The 22,889-nt window shown below is 48.4% G+C and overlaps 1 protein-coding gene across 4 annotated transcripts in view; it reads left to right on the top strand.

The window, feature by feature from the left end:
• The first annotated feature begins 804 nt into the window (after positions 1-804).
• CEP131 (centrosomal protein 131) overlaps positions 805-22,889 on the top strand; it is an 85,565-nt gene continuing 63,480 nt past the window's right edge. For 3 of the 4 annotated variants that reach the window (XM_077458720.1, XM_077458722.1, XM_077458723.1), the window contains exons 1-7: positions 805-970; positions 8,758-8,932; positions 12,095-12,177; positions 14,739-14,853; positions 17,046-17,167; positions 19,492-19,605; positions 21,370-21,519. In XM_077458720.1, coding sequence (XP_077314846.1) covers positions 8,768-8,932; positions 12,095-12,177; positions 14,739-14,853; positions 17,046-17,167; positions 19,492-19,605; positions 21,370-21,519 — 749 coding nt within the window. In that variant the 5' untranslated portion in view covers positions 805-970; positions 8,758-8,767. The remainder of the gene's footprint in view (positions 971-8,757; positions 8,933-12,094; positions 12,178-14,738; positions 14,854-17,045; positions 17,168-19,491; positions 19,606-21,369; positions 21,520-22,889) is intronic. The other variant, XM_077458721.1, reaches the window with a different exon arrangement.

The following is a 22,889-nucleotide window of genomic DNA, read 5'->3' on the forward strand; positions in this document are numbered from 1 at the left end:
AGCATTTGATGGCACAGTGGGTGTAATTGATGGCACAGTGGTAGCGTTTGATGGCACAGTGGCAGCAATTAATGGGCACAGTGGCAGCATTTGATAGCACAGTGGCTGCAATTGATGATTTTTTTTCAAAGTTTTTTTGTGCCCTCCCCCCCCCCCCCAAATATTTTGAGCACCAGTCCGGCCGCCACTGTGTCTGAGCAAATTAATGGGAACCACCCCAACCTATAACCAGCCATTCCAGCAAGGAGCACATGGAAGGGGCGACGCATTTCATAAAATCAGTCTGACGTGTACTGTATAATGTAACATTAAAGTGTAATAATGTGTTCATATAATGTAATAAAATATTATATAATGTATCTTTATAATATAATAAATTAATATAATATTATGACATAAAGCATAAATAAGATAGTTGAGATAAATAATTAAGATAAATAATAATATAATTTATATTATTATAATAATATGTTCATAGACTATAATGTAATATAGTGATAATATAATATATATAATAACCTGGAAATATACCGTATAATTCTGTGATACTCTTATATTATAATCTCCGCATTATCGGGTGATTTAAGTGATTTGTAAAGAAGAAATACTTTAGAACATCCATCACCCTCCAATCAGATTATAGGGGAGTGACGTAACCCTAACATAAGAACTCTCCAATGATGTATTGACCGTCCCCGCCCCCCGCCCCGCCTCCTGGACCACGACGAATAACAGAGAAACCAAGCACCGCCCCTTTTGTGTTCTCCACCAAACTGTGCCGGGAGTCCCCGCCCACTTCCTCCTATTGGCAGCTGTGGCGCCGCTAGTGCGGGAAGAAGCCTCCGCTTCGGCCAATGAGGAGCAGTGGGCGGGGAGAGTTCGTTAGGTTGTTGTGTGTTGCTGCCATGGAAGTCTAGAGCGCCGAGAGGAGTGTAGAGTGTCAGCTCTGCGGACTAGAGGAGGCCCGAGGGTGAGAACTACCGCTAACTCCTTCCTAACATACCATGTGCACCCCCATCCCCCTATATATACCCCACTATCTCCCCCCATATATGCACCATACTATATACCCCTATATATACCATACACCCCACTATATACCCCTATATATACCATACACCCCACTATATACCCCTATATATACACCCCACTATATACCCCCTATTTATAGCATACACCCGCTATCTCCCCCTATATATACCATACACCTTACTATCTCTCCCTATATATACCATACACCCCGCTATCTCCCCTCTATATATACCATACACCCCGCTATCTCCCCCTATATATACCATACACCCCGCTATCTCCCCCTATATATACCATACACCCCGCTATCTCCCCCTATATATACCATACACCCCGCTATCTCCCCTCTTTATATACCATACACCCCGCTATCTCCTCCTATATATATACCATACACCCCGCTATCTCCCCTCTATATATACCATACACCCGCTATCTCCCCCTATATATACCATACACCCCGCTATCTCCCCCTATATATACCATACACCCCGCTATCTCCCCCTATATATACCATACACCCCGCTATTTTCCCCTATATACACCATACACCCCGCTATCTCCCCCTATATACACCATACACCCCGCTATCTCCCCCTATATATACCATACACCCCGCTATCTCCCCCTATATACACCATACACCCCGCTATCTCCCCCTATATATACACCATACACCCCGCTATCTCCCCCTATATATACACCATACACCCCGCTATCTCCCCCTATATATACACCATACACCCCGCTATCTCCCCCTATATATACACCCCGCTATCTCCCCCTATATATACACCATACACCCCGCTATCTCCCCCTATATATACACCATACACCCCGCTATCTCCCCCTATATATAGATACACCATACACCCCGCTATCTCCCCCTATATATACACCATACACCCTGCTATCTCCCCCTATATATACACCCCGCTATCTCCCCCTATATATACACCATACACCCCGCTATCTCCCCCTATATATACACTATACACCCCGCTATCCCCCTATATATACCATGCACCCCACTATCTCCCCCTATATATACCATGCACCCCGCTATCTCCCCTATATATACCATGCACCCCGCTATCTCCCCCTATATATACCATACACCCCGCTATCTCCCCTCTATATATACCATACACCCCGCTATCTCCCCTCTATATATACCATACACCCCGCTATCTCCCCTCTATATATACCATAAACCCCGCTATCTCCCCTCTATATATACCATACACCCCGCTATCTCCCTCTATATATACACCATACACCCCGCTATCTCCCCCTATATATAGATACACCATACACCCCGCTATCTCCCCCTATATATACACCATACACCCTGCTATCTCCCCCTATATATACACCCCGCTATCTCCCCCTATATACACACCATACACCCCGCTATCTCCCCCTATATATACACTATACACCCCGCTATCCCCCTATATATACCATGCACCCCGCTATCTCCCCCTATATATACCATACACCCCGCTATCTCCCCTCTATATATATACCATACACCCTGCTATCTCCCCTCTATATATACCATACACCCCGCTATCTCCCCCTATATATACCATACACCCCGCTATCTCCCCCTATATATACCATACACCCCGCTATCTCCCCTCTATATATACCATACACCCCGCTATCTCCCCTCTATATATACCATACACCCCGCTATCTCCCCTCTATATATACCATGCACCCCGCTATCTCCCCCTATATATACCATACACCCCGCTATCTCCCCTCTATATATACCATACACCCCGCTATCTCCCCTCTATATATACCATACACCCCGCTATCTCCCCCTATATATACCATACACCCCGCTATCTCCCTCTATATATACACCATACACCCCGCTATCTCCCCCTATATATAGATACACCATACACCCCGCTATCTCCCCCTATATATACACCATACACCCTGCTATCTCCCCCTATATATACACCCCGCTATCTCCCCCTATATACACACCATACACCCCGCTATCTCCCCCTATATATACACTATACACCCCGCTATCCCCCTATATATACCATGCACCCCGCTATCTCCCCCTATATATACCATACACCCCGCTATCTCCCCTCTATATATATACCATACACCCTGCTATCTCCCCTCTATATATACCATACACCCCGCTATCTCCCCTCTATATATACCATACACCCCGCTATCTCCCCTCTATATATACCATACACTCTGCTATCTCCCCTCTATATATACCATACACCCTGCTATCTCCCCTCTATATATACCATACACCCTGCTATCTCCCCTCTATATATACCATACACCCTGCTATCTCCCCTCTATATATATACCATACACCCTGCTATCTCCCCTCTATATATACACCATACACCCTGCTATCTCCCCTCTATATATACACCATACACCCTGCTATCTCCCCTCTATATATACACCATACACCCTGCTATCTCCCCTCTATATATACACCATACACCCTGCTATCTCCCCTCTATATATACACCATACACCCTGCTATCTCCCCTCTATATATACACCATACACCCTGCTATCTCCCCTCTATATATACACCATACACCCTGCTATCTCCCCTCTATATATACACCATACACCCTGCTATCTCCCCTCTATATATACACCATACACCCTGCTATCTCCCCTCTATATATACACCATACACCCTGCTATCTCCCCTCTATATATACACCATACACCCTGCTATCTCCCCTCTATATATACACCATACACCCTGCTATCTCCCCTCTATATATACACCATACACCCTGCTATCTCCCCTCTATATATACACCATACACCCTGCTATCTCCCCTCTATATATACACCATACACCCTGCTATCTCCCCTCTATATATACACCATACACCCTGCTATCTCCCCTCTATATATACACCATACACCCCGCTATCTCCCCTCTATATATACCATACACCCCGCTATCTCCCCTCTATATATACCATACACCCCGCTATCTCCCCTCTATATATACCATACACCCCGCTATCTCCCCTCTATATATACCATACACCCTGCTATCTCCCATATATATATATATATATATATATATAATATGGACTTAAACACTAAGAGCCGGTTCACACAGGGGCGACACGACTTCCAGGACGACTTTGTGAGGCAACTTGGAGACGACTTGAACACGACCTGGGGCGACGTACAACACGACTTAAACCTTTTCCTGACATTTGTTGGTTTCAAGATAAAATCATTTATTTATTTTTTGCTAGAAAATTACTTACAACACCCAAACATTATATATATATATATATATATATATATATATATATACGCACCCTAGAGAATAAAATGGTGCTTGTTGCAATATTTTATGTCACGCTGTATTTGTGCAGCAGTCTTTCAAATGCAATTTTTGGGGGGAAAAAATTACTTTAATGAATAAAAAACAAAAGAAAACTAACCAGTAAAGTTAGCCCATTTTTATTTTTTTGTATAATGTGAAAGATTTGACATTGCGAGAATCGTGATCTTTTTATTCTAAGCAAAAAAAATTGTGATTCTCATTTTGACCAGAATCGTGCAGCTCTACCATACACCCCACTATCTCTCCCTATATATACCATATACCCCACTATCTCCCCCTATATATACCATATACCCCACTATCTCCCCCTATATATACCATATACCCCACTATCTCCCCCTATATATACCATATACCCCACTATCTCCCCCTATATATACCATATACCCCACTATCTCCCCCTATATATACCATACACCCCACTATCTCCCCCTATATATACACCATACACCCCACTATCTCCCCCTATATTTACACTACACCTTGCTATCTCCCCCCTATGACGAGGCCTGGCGGGCCTTGTGTTTTCCACCTGTGCCCTATCGTGATCCAGTGCTGTCCTGTCTGCTCTCTCTCCATTCCTCTCACAGAACAGACTGAGAGCAGAGGGATACACTGTGTGTGTCTATGGATGCACACAGCCCCACTAAGTAGCAAGCCCACATGTGTGCTCCCCGCAGGAAGTGGCTTGCTATGGGGGCACACACAGAAGAGGCGGCGAGAACATCACAGGGGGATGCCAGAAGAGGAGGATCCGGGCGACTTCTTGTTATTTTATAGGCAGATGGATATAAAGGGATGTGCGTTTGCTTACATCTGATGACCCCAGTGCCCATCTGGGTAAAAAAAACAAAAAAAAAACATAAAAGAATGACATCTTTTCCTGTTCATTGGACCTTAAAGTTATAACTAAAGGCAAACTTTTTTTTGTTTTGGATGGAAAGGAGAGGGATGAGACCCCCCTGTCAGGTTTTTTTTATTGCTGTCTGTGTCCCCGTTAGGGAGAGTCACTCTCTCTATCTGTCCCGTTTTACTATTATCACTGAGAGTGAAATAAAATCCCAAATTTTGGGTTGTCACCAGAACAGGGATATAAGGGAAACCTTCCAATGGGGACAGCCAGAGATTCCCCCTCACTTTGGAGGGATTTCCTCTCACTTCCTGTTTTGGCTATGGGACAGGAAGTGAAGGGAAATCTCCCCAATGGGACACAGATGGCAAAAAACAAACCTGACAGGGGTTATAACCCTCCCTTACGCCATTTAAAATTAAACAAAAAACTTGTTGCCGATTAGTTTCTACTTTCATGCGATGGAATCGGAGGTAAACGGATGCAGAAATAGAAGTACATTCCACTACAGCAGGAGGATAAGTGACTTCTGTATGGTTTATGGTTTAGAGATCGGTTCATAGATCCCGTGATTGGAATGGGCACAGTCCCGTGTGAATAAGCTCATAGTCAGTGGGGGTGGGGCTCAATCACCAGCACCCCCTCCCCGCTGCTTTGGGGTAAGTCTTCCTGAAAAGCAGATTGCGCTGGGTGCTGGTGGAGGGCAGAGGTAGTGAACAATGGAGGAGAAGGTGGTGAAGAAGAAAGGTACATCTAAATATGTCAATGACACCCCTCTGCATGAGCTCTTATACTTGTGTTTTTCCACCAGGGTCCCGCGGCATGCTGGGGGGGGGGGGGCCCTCTGGGCTTCCCTGGGGTGCTACAAGCGTGGGACACAGTTTGCCCTGGATCAGCTTCATGAGTTGCCAGCACCATAACAACCAATGATGCTGTAGGTCCAGGACACACAATGTCATTCACCCGCACCTCATCAGCGCTGACTCTGATACACGGCAGAGAAGGTGGAAGTCCATCTCCCACCCTCTGATGCAATGAGCCCACTGTGTGATTTGAGGGGGGGGGGGGGTGGCTCAATATTGGGGAGAGTCTGGTCCTCCATATGACGTCAGAGGCCCTCCTCCATATGACGTCAGAGGCCCTCCTCCATATGACGTCAGAGGCCCTCCTCCATATGACGTCAGAGGCCCTCCTCCATATGACGTCAGAGGCCCCCCTCCCCATATGACGTCAGAGGCCCCCCTCCCCATATGACGTCAGAGGTCCTCCCCATCACATCAGAAAAAATATATATATATTGGGGAGGACCTCTGATGTGATTTGGAGGATCTCCTGGTTACACTAGAGGCCCCCCGTCACATTAGAGGTCCTTCCTATCGCATCAGGAGTTCCTCCCCATCACATCAGAAGGACCTCTAATGTGATGATGGGGGGGGGGGGGGCTTTGATGTGATGGGGAGGACCTCCTGATGTGATTGTGGGGCCTCTAATGTAATGGGAGAGGTGGACCTCCTGTTGGGGGAGGGGGGGGGTGTGGACCTTCCGATGTGAAGGAGGGACCCCTGGTGTGATATGGGGGGGGCCTCCTGATGTGAAGGGGGGGTTGGATCTCCTGATTGGGGGAGGGGGGATTATGTGATTGTGAATTTTCATACTTTTAAAGAGTCCTGTGAATAAAAAAAAAAGTTGTGAAATGCTGCCCTATATTGTAGCATAATGGCCTTTAATGTTCATTTACAGCCATATCGGGTTTTTTTTTTTTTTTTTTTTTTTTTAGCTTTGGACAGATAAGGAAAGGGTTAGAACCTCTATGGGAGAATATCACTCACTTCCTGTCCTGGTGACAACATTCACGGAGAGAAGGTGCAGAAAAATAATAAAATAATATTAGTACGTGAACCCCTGTCGGCTTTTCAGTGCTGTCCTTTTTCCCTCACTTGACAGCGTTGTCACCAGGACAGGAAGTGAAGGGAAATCTTACATCGGTGTCTCGGTGGTATCTACTCCAGCCAGAACTAAGGGAAAAAATTTTTTCAGGATGGGGTACAATGTGAATGGGAGAGGAGACAATGCAGGGAGCGGACAACACTCATCACACCAAGGTTTAAATGGACCAGAGGGCTGGAGTGAGCAGAGAACTTCCTATTGGCCCCCTTGTGATGACATCAGCACATGAACAGCCAATCCACAGGGGGGGCATTTAAATGGAGCATTCACACTCCCAGGAGAGGGAAGACAATGGGAAGCATTGATGATGCTGACCTTTCACCCCCTCTCCCCCCCCCCCCCAGACTGCAGCTGCTTGGATCCGATCCTCCCCCTGATTCCGAATGTTTTCTATGAGAAGTGTCACCTCCCTTCTATCCACCCCTCTATGTACTAACCTCTCCCCGCCCGCCTGTAACCAGCAATCCCATCGCCTTGTATCTCTATAGAACTTCCTGTCTGTATTTATTATTATTATAATACAGGATTTATTTATTTTTCTATATTTTTGTACCATTTTATTTTTATATCTTTAATTTTCTTTCTTTTGTGTAACTTTGTATCATTAACTCTCGATATGTATTTGTCCTTGTGATGTAGATGACAAGTCCTGAGGCTTGGTAACACACTCGGGGGTGGGGTTCTTTTTTTTTTATTATTATTTATTTATTTTTTTTTGCACATTTTGTCTCTGATTGGTGAGTAAGTCTGGTTAATGATCCATTATTGGTGCAAATAGTTAATTAACGCCCCCCCCCCGCAGCGTGCGCAGATGAAGGGCTCAGTGCCAAGTCATGTATCAATAATTGTAACATAGCTGCCAGTAAATGACATCCACAGCACAGTTGCTCAGGGAAAAAACCGACCCCCGCCTACTCGGAAAACCGCTTGCTGTTAAAAGTGGGTGTGGCTTTTGAAGGTGGGCGTGGCCTGTTTGGCTGTCATGCCAGGTACACCTGTCCATTTATTTATCTGTCATTGCCCGTAACGAGCTGGATCTGTTTTCTTCGCTCTGCTTCCGTTTTCCCGTCGGCGTCTGTCCATTTGTGCGTTCATTTTGAAATATGTTAATAAATTACATTCCCCCTTCGAAAAAAAATATTGTAGAGCGACCCATACGAGGTGAAATTCTTACTCCTCCCGGAGAAAATGCTGTTTGAAGCTCCCTCCGGTGCTGCTCACAAAGACGGGTTTGGTCAGAGGGCCCCAGAATTAACATTGGTTGAGGTGTCCTATGGAAATGACTGGGGGGAGCCTGGAGCAGCGTTTTCTCCAGGAAGCTTAGTTCTGCGGACGTGTCTGTTACCAATGTGAGGAATCCTATAATAGTCGTATCGTTTATAAGTAATGGGGGGGCGCATTGTGCTGTATGTTATATCTGGTTTATGTAGCGGCTCCATATTCCATGGCGTTGTACACATTGTTGTAATAACACATCCTATGGGGAGATCGGAGATGGGATTTTATAAAATCGTACGATATAAATGTATTCTGCTTCCTCCAGGCAGGTCGCCATGCAGAGCTCACCCGGGACACCCGTCCAGCAGAGAGGAGGAAACAACAGTGAACTGGCCCTCACCGGCTCGCAGGTCTCCGTCACCAAGCGCCCGAGCAGCGCCAAGCTCATCTCCCGCTCCATCTCCGTCGTCACCGACACCCGGAGCAAAGGCAACTCGTTGGTGAGATATACAGGGGCTGAACGTCCCACAATGCACCTGTGTACAATGATAATTCTTACCCCAGAATGATTTATAGTAATGAGACACTAAACTGTAACCTGAAAAAAAAAAATTCTATTCCCGTCTGTCTTCTGAACCCCCCCTTCTCCGTCTCTCTTCCTCCTCAACATCTCCAAATTCCTTTTATTTTCCCACTGTGATCAGACTTTTTGTTAGAAAGTGGCTACGTTCATTCTCCATGATCTGTCTGTATGTAGGAATGTAGCCTCCCCCGCCTTGGTCCAACTGTATGTAGGAATGTAGCCCCCCTCCTGCCTTGGTCCCACTGTATGTAGGAATGTAGCCCCCCCTCCTGCCTTGGTCCCACCGTATGTAGGAATGTAGCCCCCCTCCTGCCTTGGTCCCACCGTATGTAGGAATGTAGCCCCCCCTCCTGCCTTGGTCCCACCGTATGTAGGAATGTAGCCCCCCTCCTGCCTTGGTCTCACCGTATGTAGGAATGTAGCCCCCCTCCTGCCTTGGTCTCACCGTATGTAGGAATGTAGCCCCCCTCCTGCCTTGGTCCCACCGTATGTAGGAATGTAGCCCCCCTCCTGCCTTGGTCCCACCGTATGTAGGAATGTAGCCCCCCTCCTGCCTTGGTCCCACCGTATGTAGGAATGTAGCCCCCCTCCTGCCTTGGTCCCACCGTATGTAGGAATGTAGCCCCCCTCCTGCCTTGGTCCCACCGTATGTAGGAATGTAGTCCCACCGTATGTAGGAATGTAGTCCCAACGTATGTAGGAATGTAGTCCCACCGTATGTAGGAATGTAGCCCCCCTCCTGCCTTGGTCCCACCGTATGTAGGAATGTAGCCCCCCTCCTGCCTTGGTCCCACCGTATGTAGGAATGTAGTCCCACCGTATGTAGGAATGTAGTCCCAACGTATGTAGGAATGTAGTCCCACCGTATGTAGGAATGTAGTCCCACCGTATGTAGGAATGTAGTCCCACCGTATGTAGGAATGTAGTCCCACCGTATGTAGGAATGTAGTCCCACCGTATGTAGGAATGTAGCCCCCCCCGCATGTAGGAATGTAGCCCCCCTCCTGCATTGGTCCCACTGTATGTAGGAATGTAGGCCCCCCCTCCTGCCTTGGTCCCACTGTATGTAGGAATGTAGCCCCCCCCTGCCTTGGTCCCACTGTATGTAGGAATGTAGCCCCCCCCGCCTTGGTCCTACTGTATGTAGGAATGTAGCCCCCCCCCCCTGCCCTGGTCCCGCTGTTATGTAGGAATGTACCCCCCCCCCGCCTTGGTCCCACCGTATGTAGGAATGTAGCCCCCCGCTTTGGTCCCACCGTATGTAGGAATGTAGCCCCCCCCCCCGCCTTGATCCCACCGTATGTAGGAATGTAGCCCCCCCCCCGCCTTGGTCCCACCGTATGTAGGAATGTAGCCCCCCGCCTTGGCCCCACCGTATGTAGGAATGTAGCCCCCCCCCTGCCTTGGTCCCACTGTATGTAGGAATGTAGCCCCCCCTGCCTTGGTCCCACTATATGTAGGAATGTAGCCTTGGTTTTACTGTATGGAGGTATGTGTGATGTGATGGACCTCTGATGTGTAGCCCCCCCCCCTGCCTTGGTCTCACTGTATGGAGGAATGTAGCCCCCCCCCCTCGCCTTGGTATCACTGTATGTAGGGATTATGGGCCAAGGCAGGGGGGTTACATTCCTCCATACAGTGAAACCAAGGCTGGGGGGCTACATTCCTCCACAACGGGACCATAATTCTGGAACTCCCATAATTCTGGCCTAGGTGAGAAATGCAGAGGTGGAAGTCGGTACCTGTCAGAAAAGCAAAGAAAATGTCAACAATGTGCTCTTGTGGTGACATGAATTGGTCCGGTGCATGAAATTTTTGGTCACCGCATGTGTTGTGAATGGGCTTTAAACACTGGGAATCCTCGTTATCCCCATCTTATTGAGCCTCAGGTACTCTCTTTAGGTCCCCGAAGTACTGAAGGAATGTCAAACTCTCAGACCTAACCAAAAAATACAGTATATTACCAAAAGTATTGGGACGCCTGCCTTCACACGCACATGAACTTTAATGGCATTCCAGTCTTAGTCCATACGGTTCAATATTGAGTTGGCCCTCCCTTTGCAGCTGTAACAGCTTCAACTCTTCTGGGAAGGCCGTCCACAAGGTTTAGGAGAGTGTCTATGGGAATGTTTGACCATTCTTCCAGAAGTGCATTTGTGAGGTCAGGCACTGATGTTGGACGAGAAGGCCTGGCTCGCAGTCTCCTCTCTAATTCATCCCAAAGGTGTTCTATCGGGTTGAGGTCAGTCAAGTTCCTCCACCCCAAACTACTCATCCATGTCTTTATGGACCTTGCTGTTCATGTGGGAACAGGAAGGGACCATCCCCAAACTGTTCCCACAAAGTTGGGAGCATGAAATTGTCCAAAATGTCTTGGTATGCTGACACCTTAAGAGTTCCCTTCACTAGAACTGAAGGGCCAAACCCAACCCCTGAAAAACAACCCCCCACCATAATCCCCCCCTCCACCAAATGATTTGAACCAGTGCACAAAGCAAGGTCCATAAAGACATGGATGAGCGAATTTGGGGTGGGGGAACTTGACTGGCCTGCACAGAGTCCTGACCTCAACCCGATAGAACAGCTTTGGGATGAATTGGAGTACAGACTGTGAGCCAGGCCTTCTCGTTCGACATCAGTGCCTGACCTCACAAATGTGCTTCTAACCTTCCCATAGACACACTCCTAAACCTTTTGGACGGCCTTCCCAGAAGAGTTGAAGCTGTTATAGCTGCAAAGGGTGGGCTCAATATTCAACCCTATGGACTAAGGCTATTAAAGTTCATGTGCGTGTAAAGGCAGGCGTCCCAATACTTTTGGTAAAATAGTGTATATGCTCACTGTGTGTGTATAAATACATCTATATTTTACACACATCTTTTGAGGGCTGGTAGTATTGCATCAGGAAAATTTTCCCCCTTTTTTTATTTATTTATTTTTTTGGACAAAAATTTTTTATTTTTAATGTGGATAAGGAGACGGCTGAGAAGGGGTTAATGGCAGCAAATCTGAGCGTTTTTTTTAATTTATTTTGTAATCTCCGATCGCCTTTCTGACCTTTTCTCCTGCTCCTGTACAGAAGGACTCGCCGCGGGCAATCAATAACCTTCGCCGCTCCAACAGCACCACTCAGGTGACCCCCGGGAACAGCGATCTGCTCAGGTAATGCAACCAGAGGCCGGTACGGCACCACAGGGCCCCCCCGGCCTTTTCCCAGAGACAGCCGTGTACTAGAGTGCCCGGACTCTGGGGGGGGGGGGGTGGCTTTTCGTATTCTGACCTTTTGTGGTTCCAGCTGCTGCCCCCTGGGGGGGGAATAATAGATCAGTGAGGTGGGGGCCGCACGCTGCTCATCTCTGTCGGAATGTGGCAGATGTTCTCCTGGGGTGGGGGGGATTACATTGCTTACCTTTGTAGTGTGCTCTGTAACAAAGAGTGACAAGGGGGGGGGGGTAAAGAGTTCCAACTCCTCCCCCCCCCCCCCCCCCCTGTGTCCTATTGAGATGCATGAGGACCCGAGTCTAAGGCTACCTGTTGGGGAATTTTGGGGAATTTAAGTCAGGTGATAGGCAGGCTGAGACCTGCAGTCCCGGGACGATGAGAGACAGTAAGGAGCCCCCCCCCCCCCCCTTTTATAGTAGATCTGACCCCGGAGAGGAGGATGCTCACTTTACTTCGTGTATCAGGAATGATTTCCAGGGCTTATTCCCCATCTCAGTGCTGCTGATCTCCTGCAATCTCCTTCAGCCACTTCCGGTCTCCAATGTCAGCTGCACATGGCTCTGCAGCGGCTTTCTGATAGTAACAAAGACGGGCAATGATTGTGTGCGATACGGGGCATTCACTGAGCTTCACACTGTATGCGCCACATTATCCAAGTCCCCCCCCCCCCCCCTTACATCGAGGTCCCCATCAGAGTTGTTCACCCACTCCCTTGCATTGGGGTCCCCCATCAGGGTTCCCACTTACCTCAAGGTCCCTGTCGGTGTCCCTCCTTGCCTCAGGATCCCCGTGAGGTCTCCCCCCCCCCCCCCCCTATTAATTGAGGTCCCCATCAGATTTCCCCCTTATCTCAGGGATCCCATATGGGCCCCCCTTTCATCATGGTCCCCATCAGTTGTTCCCCACCCCCTTGCACCAGGATCCCCCCTTACATTAGGGTCCCCACTAGAGTTCCCACTTACCTCAGGGTCCCTGTCAGGGTCCTCCTGTGCCTCAGGATCCCCGTGAGGTTTTCCCCCCTATTCATTGAGGTCCCCATCAGATTTCCCACTTACCTCAGGGTCCCTGTTGGGGACCCCCATGGCTCAGGGATCCCATCAGGAGCCCCCCTTACCTCGGGGATCCCATCAGGGCCCCCCTTTAATTGAGGTCCCCATCAGAGTTGTTCCCCTTGCATCAGGGTCCCCATCAAAGTTCCCATTTACCTAAGGGTCCCCACTTACCTCAGGGATCCCATTGGGACCAGTGTCCCCCTTTATCACAGGGTCCCCGTCAGGGATCCTTAGTCTGTACACATCAGCTTCCGTCTGGATAAAATCTTGTAGCGGGCCGTTTGTGGCCCGGGGGCCGTAGTTTGGAGACCCCTGTCCTAGGCTTAAAAATAAAATTTAAATAAGATCTCCAGGCAATTTTCTTTTTTCTTTTCCCATGCAGTGGGGCTGTACGCACACTGCATGGGTTAGTTGCTCGTTTTTGTTTAGGGAATTGCAGAGCGGAGATGATACTTACCTAATCCTCCAAGCACAAGACCGGTCCCCGTTCCCTCCGCACACACACACACACACACACACACACACACACACACACACACACACACACACACACACACACGAGCAGTCTTGTACAGTGGACTATCCCTGATGTCATCACGCCCATAGACCGGGTCTGGATATGAGGATGGCAGGAACAGTCCACCGCTGGACACGGGGGAGTTCGGTTTTCCGAAGGATCAGGTAAGTATTGCCTTTCGGTGCACCCCTGGACAAAACGAGCCCCACTGCATGGGAGAAGAGTGTTGTGTTTTTTTTTATTTTTATATATGGAGTTCTTCTTTAACCCTTGCAATGCACTGGAGCCCAACTGCAAAGATAGTTTCAGAATTCCCCCAGAGTTCCGCTTTAATGAATGCTGCCAATCTAAGAAGACTGAAAATTAGAAGTGATCGGAGATTGTAGTGAGCGGGGTCAGATTTCATTTAAAGCTGACTCTGGCTGTTGATATCCCCCCCCCGCCCCCATTAACCTGCTGAGGAAATAAAACCTTTCCATTTTCATTGCATTCCTTATTTTAGACCCAATAATGTAACCGCTGGGTCACTGTGCTTCTCTAGGCAATGCAGGCAGATCGTGGCTGGGGGGAGGGGCCAGCAGGGTGCTGAACATAGCTTCCTGAAAAATCAGAGCACCCAGGCTCAGTACTCCTCTATGGAGCCCCCCAGTCCTGATACAAGCAGTGGGAGGAGTTATGGAAATGTCACAATGCCATGATGGGTGGGGTCAGTCTGGAGGAGTGGGAGGGGTCAGTCTGGAGGAGTAGGCGGTCCCAGGTGGGCTGTATTCACATTGAAGCAGAGTGCTGAGAAGAGATGATACTCTGGAATGGATGGGGGGGGGGGGATTCTGGTTTTAGAAGACTGGGAGGATGTCAATCGGATCACCTTGTAACTTCTCTTCCTATTTCTAGTTCATGTAACAATTTTGTCTCCATTTCGTCCTCTACAGCGGGGATCAGACAGAGGACTTCCTGGCCTTCTTCCAGAGCAGCTCCATCGGCAGGAAAAAGCTCCATGGATTGGCCAAAACCCCCCCAGAGAGGAAGGCCACCTGGAACATTCTGGTGAGTTAAGACCTCAATTCATGAAGGTGACACCCCAGGGTGACACACACGTTGTCAGATTCCCCACCCCTTCAGTCTTGCACAGTTTTATCGTCTCCTTTCCTACACTGAAATGTCTTCCTCTAATTTCACTGCACACTGTGAGCTTCTCGCAATGTGCACTAGAAGCTGCAGCAAGTCAGATAGAGCCCCGCCTCATTTTCTGGCTGGGTGATGTCCAACGTCATTGCCAGGGGTTTCAAACTGTCAGCACGCCAGCTTATTGCTGAACTACAAGTCCCATCATGCCTCTGGGAGTCATGTTTGTTGCTGTCAGCCTTTCAGTGCCTCATGGGACTAGTTCCGCAAAAAGCTGGAGGGCCGCCAGTTTGACACCCGACTGTCCCTGGCCCCACCCCTTTTGGATCATTGGATTTCAGTTTGTTTATCATGGAGGCTCAGCATCTCGTGTGGGCGTTACCCAAGGAGAGCTGCATTCTTGGGAACGCCCACTCCTCCACCCATCAGGGCCTTGTGATGTTTGCATAACTCTTCCCAAGATTGCATATCGGCAGCACCACCTGTCAAAAGCCCTCTTTTCCGCCACCCTCTGTTCATAGAAGCCGCACTATCAGTTACTGCAATGAAAAGTGCTCTATGAATGGAGGATGGGTGGGTGAAAGGTCCACCTCCTCCATTCATAGAAGCCGTAGTATCAATTACTGCAGTGAAACGTGCTCTATGAATGGAGGATGGGGGGGGGGCTAACGGGTCCACCTCCTCCATTCATAGAAGTCATACTCTGTTACCACAATGAAAAGTGCTCTATGAATGGAGGATGTGGACCTTTCAGCCGCCCACCCATCCTCCATTCGTAGAGCGGTAACTGATAGTATGGCTTCTATGAATGGAGGATGGGTAGGTGGATGAAAGGTCCTCCTCCTCCATTCATGGAGCACTTATCATTGCGGTAACCGAGTATGGCTTCTTTGAATGGAGTCGAGGAGGGGGGGGGGGGCATAGACAACACTTTCGGTGAGTGCTTATGACAGGTGGAACCAGTCTGCTTAACCCCTGCAGCACAAGAAGAGCACAGCTGGGGGCGGAGCAAACCAGAGGGGTGGAGCAAACCAGGGGGGCAGAGGAATTAGGATTTTAAGGAAGAGAGTGACCAGCAGCTTACGGCACCTTCCTCATTATTACTGTCCCTGGTGCTGATCAAATAAATCCCTAAACTTCGCCTATAAATATTAGAGTGGCGATAGTTGCTCTCTCCCCTTCCACCATACATACATTTCTGTAGGGTGGTCCTCTCCCCCTTCATTTCTGTAGGGTGGTCCTCTCACCCTCCATACATTTCTGTAGGGTGGTCCTCTCGCCCCTCCATACATTTCTGTAGGGTGGTCCTCTCGCCCCTCCATAAATTTCTGTAGGGTGGTCCTCTCGCCCTCCATACATTTCTGTAGGGTGGTCCTCTCGCCCTCCATACATTTCTGTAGGGTGGTCCTCTTCCCCTCCATACATTTCTGTAGGGTGGTCCTCTTGCCCTCCATACATTTCTGTAGGGTGGTCCTCTTCCCCTCCATACATTTCTGTAGGGTGGTCCTCTTGCCCTCCATACATTTCTGTCGGGTGGTCCTCTCGCCCTCCATACATTTCTGTCGGGTGGTCCTCTCGCCCTCCATACATTTCTGTCGGGTGGTCCTCTCGCCCTCCATACATTTCTGTCGGGTGGTCCTCTCGCCCTCCATACATTTCTGTCGGGTGGTCCTCTCGCCCTCCATACATTTCTGTCGGGTGGTCCTCTTGCCCTCCATACATTTCTGTCGGGTGGTCCTCTTGCCCTCCATACATTTCTGTCGGGTGGTCCTCTCGCTCTCCATACATTTCTGTCGGGTGGTCCTCTCGCCCTCCATACATTTCTGTCGGGTGGTCCTCTCGCCCTCCATACATTTCTGTCGGGTGGTCCTCTCGCCCTCCATACATTTCTGTCGGGTGGTCCTCTTCCCCTCCATACTTTTTCTTTTAGGGTCGGTTTATGGTTTTATCTCAGCAGTCATAATGCTTACCAGTTGCACCACCTCACACCGGGCCAGGAAGGGTATAAGGTGCCCTCTTGGGAAATATGGAACAGCTGCAATGTGAGCAGTTGGGGGGTCTATAGAGAAGAATTTCATGCACAGTAATTATCATCTCCTATGTTTGGTTTGTAGGATGAACAGTCGCGGGTGTTTCCCATTCCCTCCAGTGCCCGCAGCGCCAGCTCAGTGCAGAGTATGGGCATGAAGAGGAGAGAGATGCCAGTTTTGGCTCCCAGCTTTCCCGCCAACAACAGGTATGGGGGTAATTTTGTACAATTGGCACTCCTGCCTGTGTCTTAGAATAGGAGGGAGATGAAGCCTCCATTATTCTACATGTAATATCCTGCCCTCATTGTTTAGTTGGTTAGTGGGCATTGGGGGGGGAGGGAGTGGGCTGTCATTTAGCACCATGTATACACCCACCTGTGTGACTCTATAGTCACATGGGCTGCTCAGATGTGATGGGGAGGAAATTCTCAGGATAGAAACTCGCTGGAAACTGAGCATGTGCAGAGCTGCCACCACAGCTACAAAATCCCCAACTGCAATAGAGACAGGAGGGGGAGATAGAGAGCAGCAGGATTAGCCAGGATTTTTGCAGAATACAGAAAAGGAATCTCATAGGGAGTGAGTGAGTATGAACAGCATGGAATACACCATTTATTCATCGTTTTTTATGATGGAGATGTCAGAAACCATGAAATCAGGCCGAAACAGAAGTACAGTTAAATCACACTTGTTTAATAATAAAAGTAAAAAGAACAAACGTCAAAACATAGCCAAAGTTCAGTAACCGGAACGGATAGTCAGCCAAACCAGACGTTTGGGATCAATGTAGAGGAACAGCAAGCAGGATCCTGAGCCAGAAGGGATGTCGGCAAAGCAAGTCTTGACCAGGATCGCAGGAGATAGTTTCTGTGATGTTTGACCAAGGCAAAGGCAGAGCTCCTCTGGACTGGAGGGCTTAAGTAGGCAGGACTGACGAGCAGGATATCATCAACAGCTGAGTAACTGTGGAGAGAGATGGGAGCTGGCAATTAGCCGAAAGCTGAGCGGCCAGCTCAGAGAAGGAAGGGCCGAGCCCAGCCCTGACAGGGGGTTAATGACACTTTAGGTAATGAAGACAATACCCAGCAGCACCTCAAGTGTGGACCCCCTAATTAACGCGTTTCACAGAAGGCAGGCTTAAGCCCATCTTGGGTGAAATGCGTTAGTGTGGGCACTTCACAGGCAGGGACTGTCGCTTTGGCTTAGTGGAATAATTTTTGAATTGAGAGACGTTATGGGAGAGAGGCCTTACTCCATGTCCTATTCAGAGTGTGGACGGCTCCCTGGTGTCGGGCACCTGATCTCTAGGAGGATACAAGAGTGCCATGACCCTTAAAAAGACATTGAGGTTGGTTTACTAAGGACAGGGCCTTCTTTAATATTGATTGGATCCTGGGCAAAAATTTTCTTGGGGGGGCCCCTCCCATGCAATTTTGCTCTCTACCTGCTCTGAGACATACAATAAATTGCAGATAGACTTAAAATCAGTTTACTGTATCAGATCAGGCAGCAATTGTGATTGGCTGCCAGTGGTTACAGCGTATCATTACTGCTTAATGACTGGTTGCTAGAGGTTACAGCACACATTACGGCTCACTGATTAGTTGCTAGAGGTTACAGCAAATTATTTCTGCTTGTTAATTGGTTGCTAGAGATTACTGTTAAGTAATACTGCTCACTGATTGGCTTCTAGAGGTTACAGCACATCATCTCCTCACTGCAGGGGAGCATGATATACATATGAATGCCACCTTTATTTACATATCAATGCTGCCGGCCGCATCTATTTACTTAGTAATGCTGCCAATATTTACATATGAATGCCGGTTATTTACATGTAAGCACAGGGTCTGCAGGTGAGTCATCTGTACACAATAATAGGGCAGAGCTGGGCAGCATTAGTAGCAGCACTTCACACTGAGATATTGGGACACAGCACAGGACTAAAACTTCAAGGGAATTTACACTGGGATAGTTGGCAAGTATGAGGCAGCTGCTTTGGGCCCCACAACAATGACTGGGCCCAGGACCGCTGCCCCTTTTGCCCTGCCTTAAAGACGGCCCTGACTAAAGACAAAATTAGACTGATCTCCTTCATCTGTCGCATCCGGTGCGTCTGGGTGTGGGGGACCAGGTGGCCTCCTTCCATCTTGCAGGACCTTTAGGCGGTGGTGGGGAAATGCTGGAGAGGTGAGTGTAAAGCGTTTGGAAGGGGGGAGGGCTGTGCACAGATGCTGTTTCATTGCCCTAAACGGGAAGGTAACAGGTTCTCCTTAAAATTTGCCCTGAATGGAAAATAGACAGCGTTTTACAAAGCGACATTTCTCTGTCTGCCCTTCTCCCTCTTCTGTTCCTGGGTATGGGGGGAGCGTGTGGTCTTCCACAAGGGGAGCATTGGAGGGAAAGTATAAGAATGGTTGGTGGGGGCTCCACACAGACAAGGCAAGGTGACGGGTTCCCTTTTAAATTATTTTTTTTTTAATTTTTTTTTTTTTTTTTTTTTTTTTACAATCCATCTTTTCTGTTTCAGGAGTAACAAGGGAGCTGTGGGGAACACGGTAACCACCATGGTGCATAATGACTACTCCTCCGACGAGCGAGGCCTCAGCGCAAAGAGCTCCAATCAGAAGACGCCATCGCTCAAGTAAGCGCAGTTTGCTTAAGTCGGTACACTTATTGGTCTATAGAGGGCGCCTTTACACCCGTCTATCTTATATCATAGATTTCAAGAAGAACATGCGATAAATAAGATGCAGGGAGCGGAATAGTGCTAAGAACTTCTCTCTGTCTGAACCGGAAACCCGCCAGCAGTGCGGTCTCCTGACAGTGCTTGGGGAGGCACATACGCATTCACTGGCTACTTTATTAGATACACCTTTTCAATCTCTTGGTAACACAAATTGATAATCGGCCAATCACATGGCAGCAACTCAACGCATTTAGATGTTCTAGATGTGGTGAAGACGACTTGCTGAAGTTCAAACATCAGAATGGGGAAGAAAGGGGATTTAAAGAGGGATTCCACCTAAAAAAAAATATTAAAAGCCAGCAGCTATAAATACTGCAATAGGAAATCTCCGCGCTGTTACTGGGACCCGTGTGTGTCCCAGCAGACATCGCGGCAGGACAGGAAATGGCGTAGACTCCCACGGAAGTCTATGCCCGGAAGTGGGTGAAAATACCTGTCTTTGACAGGTATCTCCACCCCCCTCCCCCTGAAAGGTGTCAATTGTGACACCGGAGGGGGGGAGGGATCCGATCAGCGGAGGTTCCACTTTAGGGTGGAATCCCGCTTTAAGCGACTTTGAACGTGGCATGGTTGTTGGTGGCAGACGGGCCGGTCTGAGTATTTCTGGTATTTTCACACACAACCATCTCTCGGGTTTACAGAGAATGGTGGGGGGGGAGAAAATATCCAGTGAGCGGCAGTTGTGTGGAGGAAAATGCCTTGTTGAGGTCAGAGGAGAATGGGCAGACAGGAAGCTGAGGCTACAATTGGCACAGGATCACCAAAACTGGACAATAGAAGATTGGAGAAATGTTGCTGGTCTGATGAGTCTGGATTTCAGCTGCGACATTCGGATGGTGGGGTCAGAACTTGGCGCATGGATCCACCCTGCATTGTATCACTGGTTCAGGCTGGTGGTGGGGGTGTAATGGTGTGGGGGGATATTTTTTTTTTTGGCACACTTTGGGCCCCTTGGTACCAATTGAGCATGGTTTAATCACCACGACCTTCCTGAGTATTGTTGGTGACCATGTCCATCCCTTTATGACTACAGTGTCCCCATCTTCTGATGGCTCCTTCCAGCAGGATAATGCCCCATGTCACAAAGCTCCAATCATCTCACCACTGGACAATGAGGTCCCTGTTCTCCAATGGCCTCCACACTCACCACATCTCATCCAATAGAACACCTTTGGGATGTAGTGGAAGATTGGCATGATGAATGTGCAGCCCACAAATCTGCAGCCACTGCGTGATGCTATCATGTCACTATGGAGCAAAATCTCGGAGGAATGTTTCCAACAACTTGTTGTATCTATTCCACAAAGAATGAAGGCAAAAGGGGGTCCAACCCACTACTAGCAAGGTGGACCTAATATAGTGGCCAGTGAGTGTGTATGTTCTGAATGGCTCCTTGGCTGGGTGAAGCCCTTCTGCACACCTGTACGTGCGCTATACTGGTGGTGCCAAAGGCGTGGGAGGGCAGAGCCGGTACGGAGCGGGACTGAAGTTCTGCTTTAAGGGTGGCACATATCTATATGCTATAGAGAACTGGGCTGTGACGGGATTGCACTTTTTCTGTTTTGGGTAAACTATATGGGACATGTCTGCCATGGAGGAGATTTTGGCGGATGTGTTGTACTCTAATTTAATCCATATCAATTTTTTTTTTCATTCCAGTAACCAGAGAACCACCCCCAGTGATGATCCCGGGAGCAGCTTCCAGAAATCGCAGAAAAACCTCTCTGGAGCCAACAACCTGGGCCGCAACTACACCGGGGGGAGCTCCCAGCAGAAGAGGCACGAGGTCACCGCTGAAGAGGCGGAACGGTTAGTGTCCTCCTCACTCCGGTCTGTCTCTGGACAAATCAAATGCATACAACTTCTTCCAGACAAAATAGAACGGGGTCTGTAGGTGGTCTACAACTGCATTGCTCCAGAGGGAAAACTTACAATTGCACACAATGCAGTTCCATTCATCACTGAGCCCAGCCATGTGATCAGAAACTGTTAGGAACAACAAGCCTTTACAGCCAGGCACAGAGAGGGGAATCGGATGTGGCCAGCACAGTGGGGGGGGGGGTCGGTGCGGGGGATGGGAGGACAATTGCAGAACGATGCACTGTGTCTGTGTCTCTCTTTCCAGCAGCTGAAAGCCGGTGGGAGGGAGGGGGAGAAACTGGCTTTCGGCTGCTGGAGGGAGAGACACAGTGCATAATTCTGTATTCGTCCTCCCGTCCCTTCTCACCGATCCCCCCTGATTTCCCCCCTGTGTGCATGGTCCCCATACAGGTGGCACGGTGGTTCCCCCCTATAGGCGACCCTGCTTGTAAGACCTTTCTCTAAAAGGACAGAACTTCCAGAACTGGACCTACTCCCTGACCGTCTGTATATATTTCTTCCCATTTTTCTCTCCCTTTTTTAAGCTTACTCTGAGCAGGAAGGAGACTCTTTGGTAGTATAATACCTGAGAAGAATTTTTTATTTTTTTTTGTTCTTCCCTGACATGCCAGGGGGAGGCCATACATGTCTCATTTTATTTTTATTTTTACTGGTTCAGGTTAGACTCCAGAAACAATCAGGGCAGTGTGTGTGCACATACTTTTTCTGCATTGCTTTTCTCTGGAGTGCCATCCATTAAAAAGAGGGGCAAGACCTCAAGTAAAATGGCTGCCGCAGAGTTGTGCATTGACTTTTATTGAAGAACAGATGGCGTTGACGCACACAGTCAGCAAGGAAAAGCGTCACCATTGGAAATAGTGTCGGCGCACCTTCTCTCCATGTGCACGTACTGGCCGATTTTGTCCTCATTATTTAGGGGACACAGGACATCTCTAAGGTGTAAGCCCTGCCCTTAGGTGGGTGAACACTAAGTAAAACAATAAATCATAACCTTAGCGCTATACCCCCCCCCCATGGGAAGTGTTTCAATCCCAGCTTCTAAAATCTTTTATTCATGCATAGTCTCTTCCCATTAACATTTCATGATGAACAGGGTCCCTCTTCATTTTCTCCAGTAGTGGGCAGTCTTCCATGCTGCAGGGGGCGCTGTACACTCAGAGTCTACGGACATTCTAAGATAATGTTTCTATTTCCACCTACTGTATATAGTCAGAACAGAAAGGTTGGTCTGTTTGTTTATTTTTTATTTATCGGGGTGAAGAATATGTGTTCACAGAGGAAACATTTCCAAATTTGCC

The sequence above is a fragment of the Lithobates pipiens genome, unplaced genomic scaffold (assembly GCF_037356315.1).
Source record: "Lithobates pipiens isolate NorthernLeopardFrog02 unplaced genomic scaffold, aLitPip1_a1.2 Scaffold_28, whole genome shotgun sequence".
NCBI lineage: Eukaryota > Metazoa > Chordata > Amphibia > Anura > Ranidae > Lithobates > Lithobates pipiens.